Source organism: Corvus moneduloides, chromosome 31, assembly GCF_009650955.1.
Source record: "Corvus moneduloides isolate bCorMon1 chromosome 31, bCorMon1.pri, whole genome shotgun sequence".
Taxonomy (NCBI): Eukaryota; Metazoa; Chordata; class Aves; order Passeriformes; family Corvidae; genus Corvus; species Corvus moneduloides.
In genome coordinates, this window is record NC_045506.1 from 780,431 (window position 1) to 795,523 (window position 15,093).

Sequence of the window (15,093 nt, forward strand, 5' to 3'; positions counted from 1 at the left end):
CAAAAGGCAGAAAATTAGAATGATGGAATTATCCAGCGTGTAAGTATCTGATGCTCTCTCCCTAGGGCATCAGAGGCTACCCATGCATATTTATTCAGAGGGGTTTTTTGCACTAGTGGTACTGACAACCCTGAGGAGGCAAATCCCCATTCCACCTGAAAAGCATCTGTAGGATGAATAGGGCCCAGGGCTTGGTGAGCCGTTGCTTCAAAAACCAACAATTGCAATGCTTCTTCTTGAGAAGCAGTCCATTCCCATTTTGTCCCTTTTCTCACCAAGTTATAAAGAGGGCTAGCAATTATGGAAAAATCTGGGATGTGTTTTCTCCAGAACACTAATAATCCTAAAGCATGTTGGAGATCTTTTTTGGATTCAGGCATTTTAATCTAATCTAAAGAGTTTAGGGTATCAGGTGGGATACATGTCATACCTCCTTTCCACCAAATTCCCCAAAATTTCACTTCATGTGAAAGGTTTTGGATTTTTTCTGAGGGAATTTGCAAATCAAGGCTTTCTAAGTGGGAGATTATTTTCTGTTGGGTATCTCTCACTTCTTCTATTTCATCTCCTCCCACAAGGATATCATCAATGTATTGATGAACAGCCTCATTGTCAGCTTTGGGTATTTTTTCTAACTCTTGGGCTAAAGCGTGATGAGCCAGGGTGGGGGAATGTTTGTACCCTTGGGGAAGCCTAGTGAGAGTGTGTTGCTGTCCTTCCCATGTGAAAGCAAAACGGTCCATATCTTCCGGCTGTAAAGGTATCATAAAAAACATCTTTGACATCTATAGTTGCCATGATTGAATGAGCCTTTTCTTGAATCAATGTTATTAATTCTTCTAGATTTGGGACTGCTGCTGTAAGAGGGTCTGTGTTGGCATTTAGCCTGCGAAAATCTATTGTCAGCCTCCACTTCCCATTAGGCTTTCGCACTGGCCACACCGGAGAATTGAAAGGAGAATGGGTATTAACTATTACTCCTTGTTCTCGTAGCTCCTGTATCACTGGCTTGACACCCTCTTTGGCACCCAGGGGGAGGGATATTGTTTCACATTAGTTACTTTGCTGAATGGTAGGGAGGGTGCAGCTTGGAGCAGTCTGATGTTAAAACGTGGCGTGCTGTTATAAATAAAGTATGTAATTCGTGCTATTATGTATAAAACTGAAATGTAGACCATGAAGAGACAGAGTTTTAAAATCCCTCCACCAGCCTGGCTGAGAGAAAAATTTCACAACACTAAAAGAAGTTCTCTCACAGATGTAACCAATAAGTGAGGATTCCACCTAGGTGGGGTTGGATCTTATCACTGAGACATTCACACCATGACGACTTGATCACCACCTTCTGGTATCTACATCTCATCTGATAAGGAATTGGACATTCCGGGAACTAAAAATAACTGTTCCAGGAACCAGAGATGGCCCATCCATCAGCAGAAATGGCCCACTCATCACCCAGGATGGACAATTCATCAGACCCAGGAAAGGCTTTGTGCAGCCCAACTCCGGGACAAGAAAAGTTCATGAATATGCTAAAATTACAAGAAGAATAGAATTAATTTGGACTCTGCCCAAGAACTGTATAAGAAGGAACCAGCCGAAGCAGCATTCGTGAACTTGGGAGGTCTGGTGCCATAGAGATCAGATCTGTATGTGTTCACCCAGCTCTGACCCTGGGCTCGGTGCTGCTTTTCTCGATCGTGGCTTTTGAAACTGATATTTCGGTCGCATAATAAATGTTATTTCTTTATAAATTTTGATTGGGCAATTTTGTTTATCTCAAAATGGTGATCCCGACGTGATAGGATTTGGGGTATCGCGGACCCCTTTTTTGGTCAGGAGGCGCCCCGCTAATTTTTCTAGCAGCTTGGCCGGACAGGGGATCCTGCGGACCAATCGTATCAACGAACCTAATTTAAAGCAGCATCTCGATCGAGAAAAGGAAATAAAACGAGCTCTCAGAGAACTCGGGGGGGACTCAGGGTGGGATCCCCGGAGCCGCGGCAGGGTAATTCACTCATAAAAATCTATGTGCACGAAGAATCCACACAGGAAAACGGACTGTAAGTATCGCGTGGTTGAGTGAGGGTGGTCAAGCGTGTGTGTGAGATGTGATATTATCACAAAGCGAGTGCGGACCCCAAGATCGCAGTTCCTCTCTCCCGCGAGGGAAGAGGTCGGTCACGGGGGAAGCGAAAGACATGGGATAAAAACCTAATTCTTTTTCCACACGTCAAGCCCGAATAAATCGAGAAATTTGGGGATCGATTGTGGATGGCTAGGGGGAAGGGTACGTCCTTTATTGAGTTCAAGGATTGGCAAGCCCCCTAGTCTCGGACATAGTTAGTCCAGGTAAAAGTCAGAACTTCGAGAGCAGTTACCGGAGGAAAACCCCCAGACCAGTCCTCTGCGAGGGCTACTATACCGGTAACAAATTAAATACAGATTTGAAACGGTACCGAATTCAGGAACGTAGAGGACTCTCCACAAAGTCCAGGTAAGATACGCTAGCAAAGTAATTTTTTTTTTTTTTCTCTTTAAGATGGGACAGAAAAAGAGTAAAATCCCGAGAAAACCCCAAGAAAAATCAGGGGGTGGGAAGGAACAAGGGATACCTGAAATCCTGAGAGATAGTCCCCTAGGCTGGATACTAGAGCATTGGGGAGACTGTCCCGAAAGGAGAAATAAATCCAAGAAAAAAAAGGTTTATTTCTGCATGGAGGTATGGGGGGGGGGGGGGGGGGGGGGGGGCGCAAAGAAATCAGGGAACATGTAATTTGGCCTATTTTTGGCACTTTCGAAAAGTGGATGTGCCAAGCTTTAAGTAATTATATAAACACTAAGACTCCACCGGGGAAAGAGGAAGAAGAATATGCTAAGATGTGGGGGTCTGCTCGAACCGAGCTACTCCCGATAAAAACACAACAGGGGCCTGCCACCCTGAACGGGACATGGGACCCCTTAGACAACCTCCCGCCCCCATATTTGGTTCCTCCGCACCCACCCGTGCCGGCACAAGCGCCTCAAATGGATGGCGCAGCGGCGATACCGGGACAGGTACCGGTATCACAAATCTATCCCCAGCTCCAACCTTTGCCTTCACCGCCACCTGGGGGGAACGAAAATCCCTCCACCCCCACACCAGGAGTCTACTCCCCCCCTTCCAGCAGAACACGTTTTCAAGCAAAGAAAGCCCGCGGAGATCACGAGGAGGGGGAGGGAGAAAAGCATAAGCTGCTTCCCCTGAGAGAGGTGCCAGCTGCACCAGGGGTTATAGGGTTCGTAAACGTGCCCATTAACACGGGTGATGTGAGGGCTTTCAAGAAAGAGATGGGAAAGTTAATGGATGATCCCCTAGGGGTGGCAGACCGGCTGGATGAATTTCTGGGAAACAGTATATATTCATATGATGATATATGCACAATACTAAGGTCCCTATTCAACAGCGACGAACGGGAAATGATTAAACAAGCAGGGATACGAGGATGGAAGCACAGGAATCCGCAGGGAACACCAGGCAGTCAGAAATGGCCAAGCCATCTGGGGTGGGACGCTCAGATGGGGGATGGTAGACGAAACATGATAGATCTGAGAAACATAGTAATACAAGGGATACGGGAGGCAGTACCCAGAGGGCAGAATCTGAGTAAAATGTTTGGGGAATGCCAGGGAAAGGATGAAACACCCACGGAATGGCTAGGAAGATTGAGGCGAAATTTACAAATGTACTCAGGAACCGACCCTAATTCACCGGCTGGGGAGGTTCTATTAAAAACACAATTCGTTGCAAAATCCTGGGAGGACATACGGAAGAAACTTGAGAAAATTGATAACTGGCAGGAGAAGAATTTGCAGGAGTTGCTCCGAGAAGCTCAGCGGACGTACATGAGGAGAGATGAGGAATAACAAAAGGCACAAGCGAAGGTGCTTATGGCAGCAGTTAGGGAGGTGCAGAAGCAGGAACTCACGGTAAGCCCAGCGCAAAGTCCCAAGCCTCAGAGGAATCAGGTCCCTCCCCCGCAACAGAACCAGGATTCCCGGGGAAACCTCCTGGAATGCGGTTACTGCGGGAGGAGAGGGCATTTTAAGAGGGATTGTAGGAGAAGGATGAAAGATAAAAAAGTCTTTGAGGAGGTCTAGGGGTGTCAGGGGCTTCTCAATTTAGGGTCCAGGAAGCCCTCGATAAAATTAAAAGTCGGACCCCTAAAGCAGGAACTAATTTTTTTGGTAGACTCGGGAGCTGAACTAACCACTGTTCAGCGACTGCCGAGCGGATGTACAACAAGCAAAGATACCCCCCCCCCCTCAGATACCTGGTGTAGTGTGATAGACTTGAGAGGTGCCTTTTGGACTTGTACTCTGGCAGAGGAGAGCTGAGATTGTTTCACTTTTTGGTGGGGGGATCCGGGATCCCGCTGGGAGCGGCGGCTCGGGTGAGCCTCCTTGCCTCAGGGGTTTGTGGACTCACTGAGCTTGTTTGGTCGGGCTCTTGAGCAATTGCTCAGCCGGTTTTGTTCAGGAAGCCAGGCTGTCTCAGTGCGTGGATGGCTTGCTGGTGGCTGGACCAGCAGAAAGGGATGTGAGAGAAGCCACTATAAAGTTGTTAAATTTCTTAGGACATAAGGGGTTAAAAGTCTCCAAATCAAAACCCCACTTCGCTGAACCCGAGGTAAAATACCTGGGACATTGGCTAACAGAAGAAAAAAAACGGACTCTAAGTATGTATTTGGTGTGGTACACACTTTTGCAAAAAATTGGGAAGAAAGAGGGTTAATTAACACCAGAGGGAAAGGATTAATCCATGGGGAAATAATAAAACAGATCCTGGAAGCTGTCAGGGAGCCAGAGGCAATTTCAATAGTGCATACAGGAATGCAGTTCCAGACCCGAGGAACTGATAAAGAGGCGAAAAACGCAGCATTATTAAAGGTGAGTACCCCGGAGGTCGAGCAAGGAGAACCCAGAGAATATCCCCCACAACCTTCCAAAAAGGAGATTGAAGTCTATTTGAAAATAAGGGAAAAGTTAGAAGAAGGTAAGTGGAAGTTACCTGATGGGAGGGAGTTAGTGTCAAAGGAATACAGTAGGAAAATCCTAAAGAAACTACATCAACAAACTCACTGGGGGGCACGGGCTCTAGCAGAACAATTTTAAAAATTTTTTCGGATGTAAGAATTTATGAGTTAGCCAAGCAGGAGGTACAAGGATGCATGACATGCCAAAAGTAAACCGGGCTAAATCTCAACGAGCAGTGTTGGGAAGTCGCCCTACAGCCCACTGGCCTTTTAAGAAAATTCAAATAAATTTTACAGAGTTGCCTAAAGTGGGGAAGTATAAAAATCTGCTAGTTTAGTAGATAAATTAACACACTGGGTAGAGGCTTTCCCAACCCCTAGAGGTACAACCCAAACCTTATATAAAAAAAAAAAATTATAAGAAATTATACCCCGATATGGCATAATAGATTATGTAGACTCAGATCATGGGACACATTTTACCTCAAAAATTATTAAGCAATTGGCCGAAGCTCTGGGAATTCAATGAGAGTATCACACTCCTTAGCACCCCCAGAGTTTGGGTCAAGTTGAAAAAAATGAATCAGACACTAAAAGCTCAATTATCTAAATTAATGCTGGAAACAAAAAATGTCACGGGTAAAATATCTCCCCTTAGCCTTATTAAATATCCAAACTATGCCGCATTCAGAGACAGGGCTGTCACCTTTCAAAGTGTTATATGGGATGCGAGTAGGACACGCCAGGATAGAGAATAGACAAATACAACCACACCTAATAGAAATTAACGGAAATCTACAGAGATTGAGAAGGCATGGACTGATGCAGCAATTCAGACAGCAGAGAGAGGTTGGACGCACGCTTCTCGAGTGAAGAAAATAGAACTTCAAGAAGAGACACCTGAGTGGAGGATCACTTCTTCCCCAGGGGACTTAAAGATAAAACTGCGCCGGCCCAGCAAATGACTGGGAGGGACCAGGTAAGTTGTATCATAATTGGTTGTACATGTTACCCGTTTGTCTCTTCTGAGTGTGAATATTGTCACACGAGGTTTGGGTTACTCATTGCCAAAGGGGCTGTAGACCCAAGAGGCTTGTGTGCAAAGTGTTTAGAAGAAGAACAAGACTTGACTAGCTGTGTCTTACAGCTTGCTACAAATTTAGGTATAATAGAATTGGATTCTTTAGAGTGGTATCGCCTATACAAAAATGGAGTAAGGGGAAAATTGGACTCTTTAGCACAGATTCTGACTGTCGAGTGTTGCAGGTTAAATAAAGTGCCCTGTGGGACTGACACAGTTAAACTCTCTAGGTGGGGCGTGTACAAAAGGCAGTATGCAGCTCAATCTGGCCACAGGATCCCAGGACAATATTCCTGCTGCCGAGAAGATCATTTACCTCGCCGCTGGTAGCAACCCAGTGGGCGTAGGAACAGGCAGAGGGATGCATCTGTGGGGATTCCTCATGGTTCTGAGCCTAGCCATATGCCAGCCAGCTAACCTACAGCCGGATAGCTGGTCCTACACTGAGGGGGAAAACCTCACCAAGAGGTGTAAGCTGTGTCTGCCAAGCCTCTTAAAGGAACAGGGTACATATCAAGTCCCAGAGGTCTGTGAAATCAGAAAGAAAGGTGGGCCCTCTCATATAAACAGCACTCGATTCCAGATATGTAAAACAAATGGGGTAATTTTGTGCTACCCCCAAGTTGCAAGCTCTAAGCACGGGCAGTCAAGGGCACCTCCTATTAAAAGTAGACACCACCTTAATAGATATAAAAGAGAAGTCACACAAAAAACCTATTCCAACTTGGAACCAATGTAATCAGGCTGTTTGGATAGGAGAAAAAAAAGAAATGAAACCCATTTTTGTGGCCTACTTTTAGGTTAACAATCTGTGCTATGATACCTCTACATTAAGCATGTGTATTGTGGGTAGAAAAACCTACTGGATGGGGCAAAATTTAAAATACCAAGGTAAACTAACCCTGGGCAATGAGTCTGTTAGATCTGCATGAAGAAAGTGATGACAGAGCATGTTTGAAATATGACAAAACCTTCTGTTTCTCAAGAAACAAAAAGGGAATGAACCCAGAAAATATAATAAGCAAATAGTAAAGCTGCTGAAGTCCTGATAAGTTTTGAGGAACAGATAAAGGAAGAAGAACTAGAGTTACAGGAAAAATTAAATGGCTACGAATAAAAGGGACTTTTTGTTTGAATATTCCTACTTTTATATTTGTAGTAAATCTTTGATGATAGTATTTCCATTTTTTAATTTTAAAACTTGTAGTGGTGAAAAAGGGAAGAAAGGTAGCACGAATTAATGTTTCCATATAAAAAGGGGGGGAATTGTTATAAATAAAGTATGTAATTCGTGCTATTATGTATAAAACTGAAATGTAGACCATGCAGAGACAGAGTTTAAACCCCCCCCACCAACCTGGCTGAGAGGAAAATTTCACAACACTAGAGCAGTTGAACAAGAAGTTTTTTCAGCACAGATGTAATCAATAGGTGAGGATTCCACCCCAGGTGGGGTTGGATCTTATCACTGGGACATTAACACTATGATGGCTTGATCACCACCTTCTGGTATCTACATTTCAGCTGATAAGGAATTGGACATTCCGGGAACTAAGAATAACTGTTCCAGGAACCAGAGATGGCCCATTCATCACCCAGGATGGACAATTCATCAGACCCAGGAAAGGCTTTGTGCAGCCCAACTTCGGGAAAAGAAAACATCATGAATATGCTAAATTGCGAGAAGAATAGAATTAATTTGGACTCTGCCCAAGAACTGTATAAGAAGGAACCAGCCGAAGCAGCATTCGTGAACTTGGGAGTAGCGAGGCTGCAGGGCTTCCCAAGGAGCCGGAGGCACCCGACACGCAGGGCTGGGCAGGTCGGGCCGGGAGCAGCGGAGAGCTTTGTTTCTCTTCTCAGCTGAATGGCGGCTCGGGCCGGGCCCGTTCCAGGGCTGTTCCTCAGCTGCGGCTTTCCCCTCACGCAGCCCGGGGGGCGCTGGGAGCGCGGGGCGGGGCTGGGCCGTGTGCAGAGCCCGCCCCTCGCTCCGATTGGGCGGTGCTGCCGTCAGTCGTGGTTCTGGCGCGCTGATTGGTCGGAGCGGGGAGCAGCCCGGGCCCGGAGCCGCCGGCAGGGCGGCCGTGGCGCAGCAGAGGCGCCATTGGCGGAGCGTCTGTGCGGGCCCGGGAGCGGCGGCGGCGGCCGGAGCCCGGTGAGGCGGCGGCGGAGCTCGGAGGCGGCCCCAGCGCAGGTGGGAGCCGCGCTCGGTTCTGGCGGGGCTCGGGGCTGGCTGCGGGCGGAGGGGGCGGCAGGGGGCTGTGGCGGGTTCGTTGTGCCGTGTGGGCGCCGTGTTCGCCCTGGCGTGAGGGCGCTGCGGGAGCGGCTGCCCGCGGTCTCCTTCCCGCTGCTGCCTCGGCAGGAGCCGGTGCCGGAGCAGCGCTGGCTCGTCCCGGCTGCTGTGGGTAGGACAGAGGTGGCTGCCCCGTGGCCGGCAGTGTGCGGGAAAGTTCCCGTGGCCAGAGGTTTGTGTCCCCAGAGGAGCCGGAGGAGTCGTGTAAAAGTAACTTTATTCGTGGACAAAGGGAGAGGCCACGGGGCATTTCCCGTGGGGTCTGTCCAAGTGTTGGAGGACGCAGCCTCCTTTTTATGCCGATTTGCCCGGCCGCATCTCCGTGTCCCTTTCCGCAGTGGCTGAGGTCCTTGGAAGGTACAGACTTCCCGATCTGCCTTCTGCATGTCCCCCTTAATATGCCCCCCCTTTTTGTATAATAGATGATCTAAGTTCAGGAAGTTCAGGAATTTAGCAGGACCTTGGCTGAGCAGCAGTTCGTGTCAGTTAGTAACATTTTTGAAACTGATGGTTTCTCCTGTCACTTCCTTATGCACAAGTCTCTGGCCCTATCTTGAAGCAGATTCACACTATCTATTTGTAAAGACACATTCATGTTACTCCTTTCAATCCCTTCTCTTCTTATTTTCCCAATAATTGTCTTTTAATTATCATTGACTCAATCTGTTCTTCCTGGGCCTTCTTTGGTTTTGGGATTATTCTCAGTGACCTCATTCTGTGTCATTTTGCAGCCGTTTCTGGGTGAGGAGGCCTGGCTGCCACCTGCATGCCCTTGATCCCCTGCTGAATGAGCTGCACTGAGCAAGGTGTGGTGCATGGTAAAAAGATGCATTTCAAACCCATCCCCCACATCTACTCATAGTGGTTGAATAAAACACACCTGCTCATCTTTCCCACTTATTGCCTGAATAATGAAAGAACTTCTTGACAATTTCCCCCCTTAGGTCTCAGATTTGGAGTGGATCGAGAGGCCCCTGTGTCCATCAGGAGCGGCCTCGTCTCGATCCAGACGCGCCCTGAATGTTCTCAAGGGCTCTGGTGCGGTGGGTCCCTGGTGTGCTGGGAGCTCTGAGAGCCCTGACAATCCATGTCCATCAGGGGTGGACTTGCTGGTGCTGAGGGTGCTGCTGTCTGTGCTTGCAGTGTCCTTGTGGCCTGCAGCTGGAGCCCTGATTCCTTGGCAGGGGCTGTTTGGGTGGGCTCTGCCGTGCCGAGGAGGGCAATGCCTGTGCCAGGTGCTTGTGGCCGCCGCCGTCCCCTGGGTGCTGGGGCCCCCTTGGGCCCTGCGGTTCATCCCTGGGGGGCTGTAGAAACTCTGCCATGGCCTTTGCCTTCACCTTGGCCTTTTGCTCATCCCTTCTTGCATTCCCCTGCTGAGCCTTTCTGGCCAAGTGCTGCAGGGGCTTCTTGTGCCTCTCCTGCAGCCCCCTCAGTGCCTGTGGGTGCTCATCCTCTGACAGCTGCTGAGCTTTCTGCAAAATCACTTGTTTTTGCAGTGACCCAAACAAGATCCTTAAAAGAAAATCCTGATCCTTCCATGTACAATCCACATTTCCTAGATGTTCCTTCCTCTCCTCCTTGTGCTCACCCTCCCCTCCACATCCCGTATCCCAGAGCTGGTCCCCATCCTGCCACAGTGTCCAAATGTGTCCCCCCACAAGGAAGAGTGGGAGGAAGACAACGGAGAGAGGAGAAAGAGGAGCAGGAACAGGAGGAGGAAAAAGAGGAGCATGAGAAGCATGGGGCTCCATCCCCGTAGTTTAGTGGGGAGGGGGAGTTCGCTCCAAATATATAACGGGGTCCCCAAGTGGTGGTTTTTTATTGGGTTGTGTTTATTTCTCACAGATTCCGGATATAAGCCCCAAATATCTGTGTGGGCCCCTGGGATGGCTTGTTTTTTGGGCGGGGATATTTAAATCTTGCAGGACCCCAAAGCTGAGCTGTAGCTACTCCACATGGCAATTGCCCAGTACCAGCGGGAGAGTGGTGGAGGGGAACTCCAGGACTCACGGAGTGGGGTGAGTGGAGAGGGGCGGTCCTAGAGCTGGGGGACCCCTGGCAGCCTGGAGAGGTGGGAAGCCTGGATAACAGGGGGGCACACCCCTGGGATTCCTGGACTCCCGAGATAGAGAGTCAGGGACCTGCACAATCCCTCAGCATCCTTAAGTGAGACCCTGGAGAGGGGGAAACCTCTGGTTCCATAGGATGCCCCATCAGCCTAGGAAAGGGATACCCCCAGAACATTAAAATGGAGAGACCAGAGAGGGGGAACTCCTGGGAAGGCTTTTCTGGGCTGAATCTTGGTGTTTTGGAGGTTTTTATGAACACAAAATGCCTGGTGACTTCCTGAGATGACCTTGGGCAGGAGGAATCCCCCACCCCAAGGCGCTCACCCCTTGTTTTTCCCCCCAAACCAGTATTTGTCATTCCCAAGGTGTGGCTGGATGGAGGAGGAGGAAAAGCCCTGGAGATGCCGCACGAGGAGGGGCTGCAAAAGCAGTCCAGAGGGATCCAAGGAGGAAAGAGCCCCCCTGTGCCGGGAAGGCGGCCGGAGATCCAAGGGGAGCTCGGAGCTGGGGGAGAAGCCTCAGGGTGGGGAGAAGCCCTACAAGTGCTTGGAATGTGGGAAGAGCTTCAGGTACAGCTCCCATCTGAGGGAACACCAGGTGATCCACACTGGGGAAAAGCCCTACGAGTGTCGGGAATGTGGGCAGAGCTTCAGCCAGAGCTCTAGCCTGATTCAGCACCAGGTGATCCACACATGTGGAGCGGCCTTACAAGTGCTTGGAATATGGGAAGAGCTTCAGGTGGAACGCTGGCATCATGCAGCACCAGAGGATGCACACCAGGGAAAAGCCCTATGAGCGATGTGGGGCTCTACATGGGGGACACCCTGGATGGGGAGGTGAAAGCTGGGTGCTGGAACAGAGACCTGGAATGGCTGGAGCACAGAAGGGCTCAGGTGGACATGTGCTGCTGGCCCAACTATGAGAGATTCACCCCATTCTTTGTGGAAAGGTGAGCAGAGGGACGAAGAGAAGAGGAGAAGGAGGTGGGATAAGGAAGGAGGAGGAGCAGGAGGGAGAGAGAAAAAGGAAGAGCAGGAACAGGAGAAGCCTGAGGGTTGCCACCAGCTCTGTCTGCCACAGCCCCAGGAGCATCGGCCCCTCCTCATCCTGCAGGTGAGCGGGGGGGAGAGCTCGCCCCAAATCTCTCGGGGGGCCCCCCTTATCCAGGCTCCCCCCCTCTCCAGGCTGCTGGAAGTTGCCCAGCTCCAGGATTGCCCCTCGCCTCTCACCACACTCTAGGGCTCCTGGTGTTTCCCTCCACCACTCTCCTGGGGGGCCCCAAGACGGATGTTGCCCTCCCACCCTGGGACCGGGCGATTGCCACGTGGAACCATCAAAATATCCCCCAAAGGTGCATTTGCAGCTCACCTTTGAGGTCCTGCAAGATCCAAACATCTCTGCCCCAGAATGAAACCCTCCCAGGGACCCTTAAAGATATTTGGGGCTCGGTTCTGGAAGCTGCGAGCTCCCAACACTCCCCAAGAAAAAATGCTGCTCGGGAACTGGGGTGAACTGGGAAGCTTTATTGGGAACACTGGGAGCAGCCAGGCAGGGGCAGAGTGACAGTGGGGCTGGGGGGGACACACGACCCTCCCCAAAATCAGCGTGGGGACGGAGCAGGGGGTCCCGGCCGGGCCCGAGGCCACGGGGAGGGGCTGCAACCACTGCCAGCTCAGGAGCTCTGTGGGCAGAGAAAAGGGGGTGACACCGGGCTGGGGGACTTGGGGAAGCACACACTCCCTGGGGGGAGGGGGCACACAACCCCCGGGCCCCCCTGTCATCTTCTTGCACAGGTAGAAGCCGAGCCTCAGCCCAAGGAAGATGAAGCCCAACACAAAGCCCCCGTTCCCCGTCAGCATCTTGCTGTAGGCGGTGTCCAGCAGCATCTCTGGGGAGTCCAGAGGCGTCAGGACACCCCAAAAACCTCTCACAGACAATCCAAGCCCCTCCAAGCACCCTTCCAGTCACCCCCAGCCCACCCAGGACCCCCTGAAACCTCATCCCCATCTCTTCCCAGCCCCACCAGGACCCCTTCCAGTCTCTTCCCTGCACAACCAGGGGGTTCGTGAAGGGTAGCTGCGTTTCACTGAAACGTCCCTGGCAAGGAATCGTTCTGGTGGGTACAGTATAGCAGCATTCCAGCAAGCTTACTCCTTCCACCCGTGCGGCTGTTAGGCACAGACTCTCACCACACGCTCAAGCCGGATAGCTGTCGCCTTACCAGAAGCAAAGAGTCAGGAGGGCTCTCCCACATGGCATTCCACAGAAGATGGTTTATTGCTGCATCCACAGAGGGAGACTAGAGGCGAAAGAAAGCGAACCATCCAGGGTCCAGGGTTTATCTACCCGAGCAGGGAGAGCATCAGAACCAATGATCTGAGGGCACGGGGGCAGTACAAAGGAGGGACTGGGGAAGGGGAGCCAATGGGGAAGGTCTGGGGGCGTGTAGGGGTACAAGTCAATCAAAGAGACTAAGTCTGCATAGCACCCGGAAGTGTGAGGGGAGAGGCTTTTCCTTTCTCACCATGAGGTCAGGGGATGTTCTTAAACCTCGGAATCTGTCCACCAGCAGGTCTCTGCTATTTCAGGGCTCCTTGGCCCCTCAGCCATCACAATCGCTGGCTCAGTGGCTACAACAACCAACCTCACCCAACCCCAGTCTTCTTCCAGCCCCTCCAGGCTCACTCAAACTCCCTCCCAGTTACACCCAGCACCCCCAAACTCCCTCCCAGTGTCCATTAGGACCCCTGTAGCCCCATCCCAGCCTCCCCAACATCCTTCAAACCCTTCCCAGCCCTGTCAGACCCCCAAGCACTTCTCCCATTTTAAAGCAGGCTCTCTCAAACTCCCTCCCAGTTATACCCAGCACACTGCAATCCCCCTCCCAGGCTCCCCAGTCCCTCCCCGGTGCTGTGGGGGCCGGGCCGTACCCCAGTGCTGGCTCAGGGGGTGCTCCAGGTTGACATGCTCCACCTGGCAAGTGGAGGTGACCCCACACCAGGGGGAGTTTCCAGCAGCACCAGGAGCTGGTGGGTCCAGTCCCTGTTGGGGACGATGTTGGTGGCTATTACAGCTGGGTATGGGGTCAGTGGCTCTGACTCAGGAAGAGGTGACTGGTCCGGGGAGATGGTCCCGAAACGAATCGCCTTCCCGAGGCCCGGTGTCTTCCCTCAGCTGCTGGCAGGAGGACCCTCGCAGAGGCTGTCAGCTCTTTAGTGATTATCAGCTTGTGATTTCAGCTCAGCTCTGCAAGGCAGCCTCCAGGCCAAGCCAGACCAGAGAGAGAGATGAGAGGCTCGTGTGGCTGGTTCGGCACAGAAGGTAGCTTTATTGTTGGTCCCCTCCGGCGAAGGGGAAAGCCAGGGATGAGAGCTCTCTCTGAGTCCCACAGGGGCCAGAGGGCTTGCTTTTATAGGGATACAGGGGATCGGTAAAGGCCAGTGGGTTACAGAGGATCTGGGATGGGTAAGGCCAATGGATTACAAAGGATCTCCTAAAGGATTGTGGGTCTGTCTTTTCTTGCCATGACCAAAGTGGTTGCCTTTCCAGGGAGTCCTGCTGGGCGATTACGAAATCTCTTATCTCAGCAGAGATCCCTCCAGGGCAGGGGCTGGGCATACCCCACAACTCCCCCTTCTGTATTTATTAAAAAGGCATTCCCAGCAGCCTTTCTGCAGCAACGTAGGAGGCAAGAGAACATCAGTAACACAGTAATAATTACAATGAATACCCACAAAGCTCCCTTAATCAAAGATGCAATCTATCCTGTTATTCCCCATCGTCCAAAAAGGTCATTGACCCAGTCTAGGCTCTTCTCTATTTGAGGTCATTGAGGCAGTGGTGAGGACAGCATCAACATAGATACATTTCATCTTTGGGCAGGAATGGGGCTTCTGAGAGGGAATATAAGCGATATTTGTTAGCTTTGTGGTGAGAGGGGAAGTTTTGGGGTTTATGGAGGTTTGACATGGATTGAGGGAAGGGGATATTTTGGGTAACAAGGGGTGATAACATATAAACTAAGGATCAGTTTTTCAGGCTGTGTCTGGCCTACGGCTTGACTTTTGCCATAGCTTCTTGTTCAGCTTTCTGTTTCGACTGCTGCCGTGTGGTGGGACGATCTTTTTCCTGGTTGGTGGGCATCTGGCGATGTTTTCGTCGCCATGCAGAGCTGGTCTGGTTTTGGGGAGGTCCTGTATTTGACTCAAGAGAGTTCTTGTTGGTGTTTGTGGAAGCAGTGTTTGTAGGGCTTAAGTATGGTTTTATACTTTTTCCTGGGAACTACTTCGGGCCAGATGGTAGCTGGACACAGGCGTAGTCTCTCCCCCAGGTAGTCAGTTGGAAAGGCCCAGAGACCTGGTGTGATTCAGGGTCCTTTACCAGAGCTGGTGGCTTCTCTGTGAGCTTAGCTTGGGTTGAATTTGAGAAGTGGTGGAGTACTGGGGGGTCAGGCTCTGATGAGGTACCCTTTAGGACGTTAATGACATAGAGAGCCTTACAGAGTCTTTCAACAGGAGACAAGATTTCTGTTTCTCTCCGTTGCTGATTGAGGACTCTTTTGAGGGTTTGGTGGGTCCTTTCTACGATGGATTGTCCTGTGGGATTGCTAGGTATGCCTGTCTTGTGTTTTATCCC

At 50.7% G+C, this 15,093-nt stretch overlaps 2 protein-coding genes across 3 annotated transcripts in view; both read left to right on the plus strand.

The window, feature by feature from the left end:
- Positions 1-15,093, plus strand: part of LOC116436931 (zinc finger protein 79-like) — a 509,410-nt gene that overhangs the window by 286,795 nt on the left and 207,522 nt on the right. The gene's annotated exons all lie outside the window — the stretch shown is intronic.
- The window catches only part of LOC116436924 (zinc finger protein 70-like), a 49,428-nt gene continuing 42,194 nt past the window's right edge, over positions 7,860-15,093 (plus strand). For both annotated transcript variants that reach the window (XM_032094378.1, XM_032094379.1), the window contains exon 1: positions 7,860-8,290. In XM_032094378.1, coding sequence (XP_031950269.1) covers positions 7,964-8,290 — 327 coding nt within the window. In that variant the 5' untranslated portion in view covers positions 7,860-7,963. The remainder of the gene's footprint in view (positions 8,291-15,093) is intronic.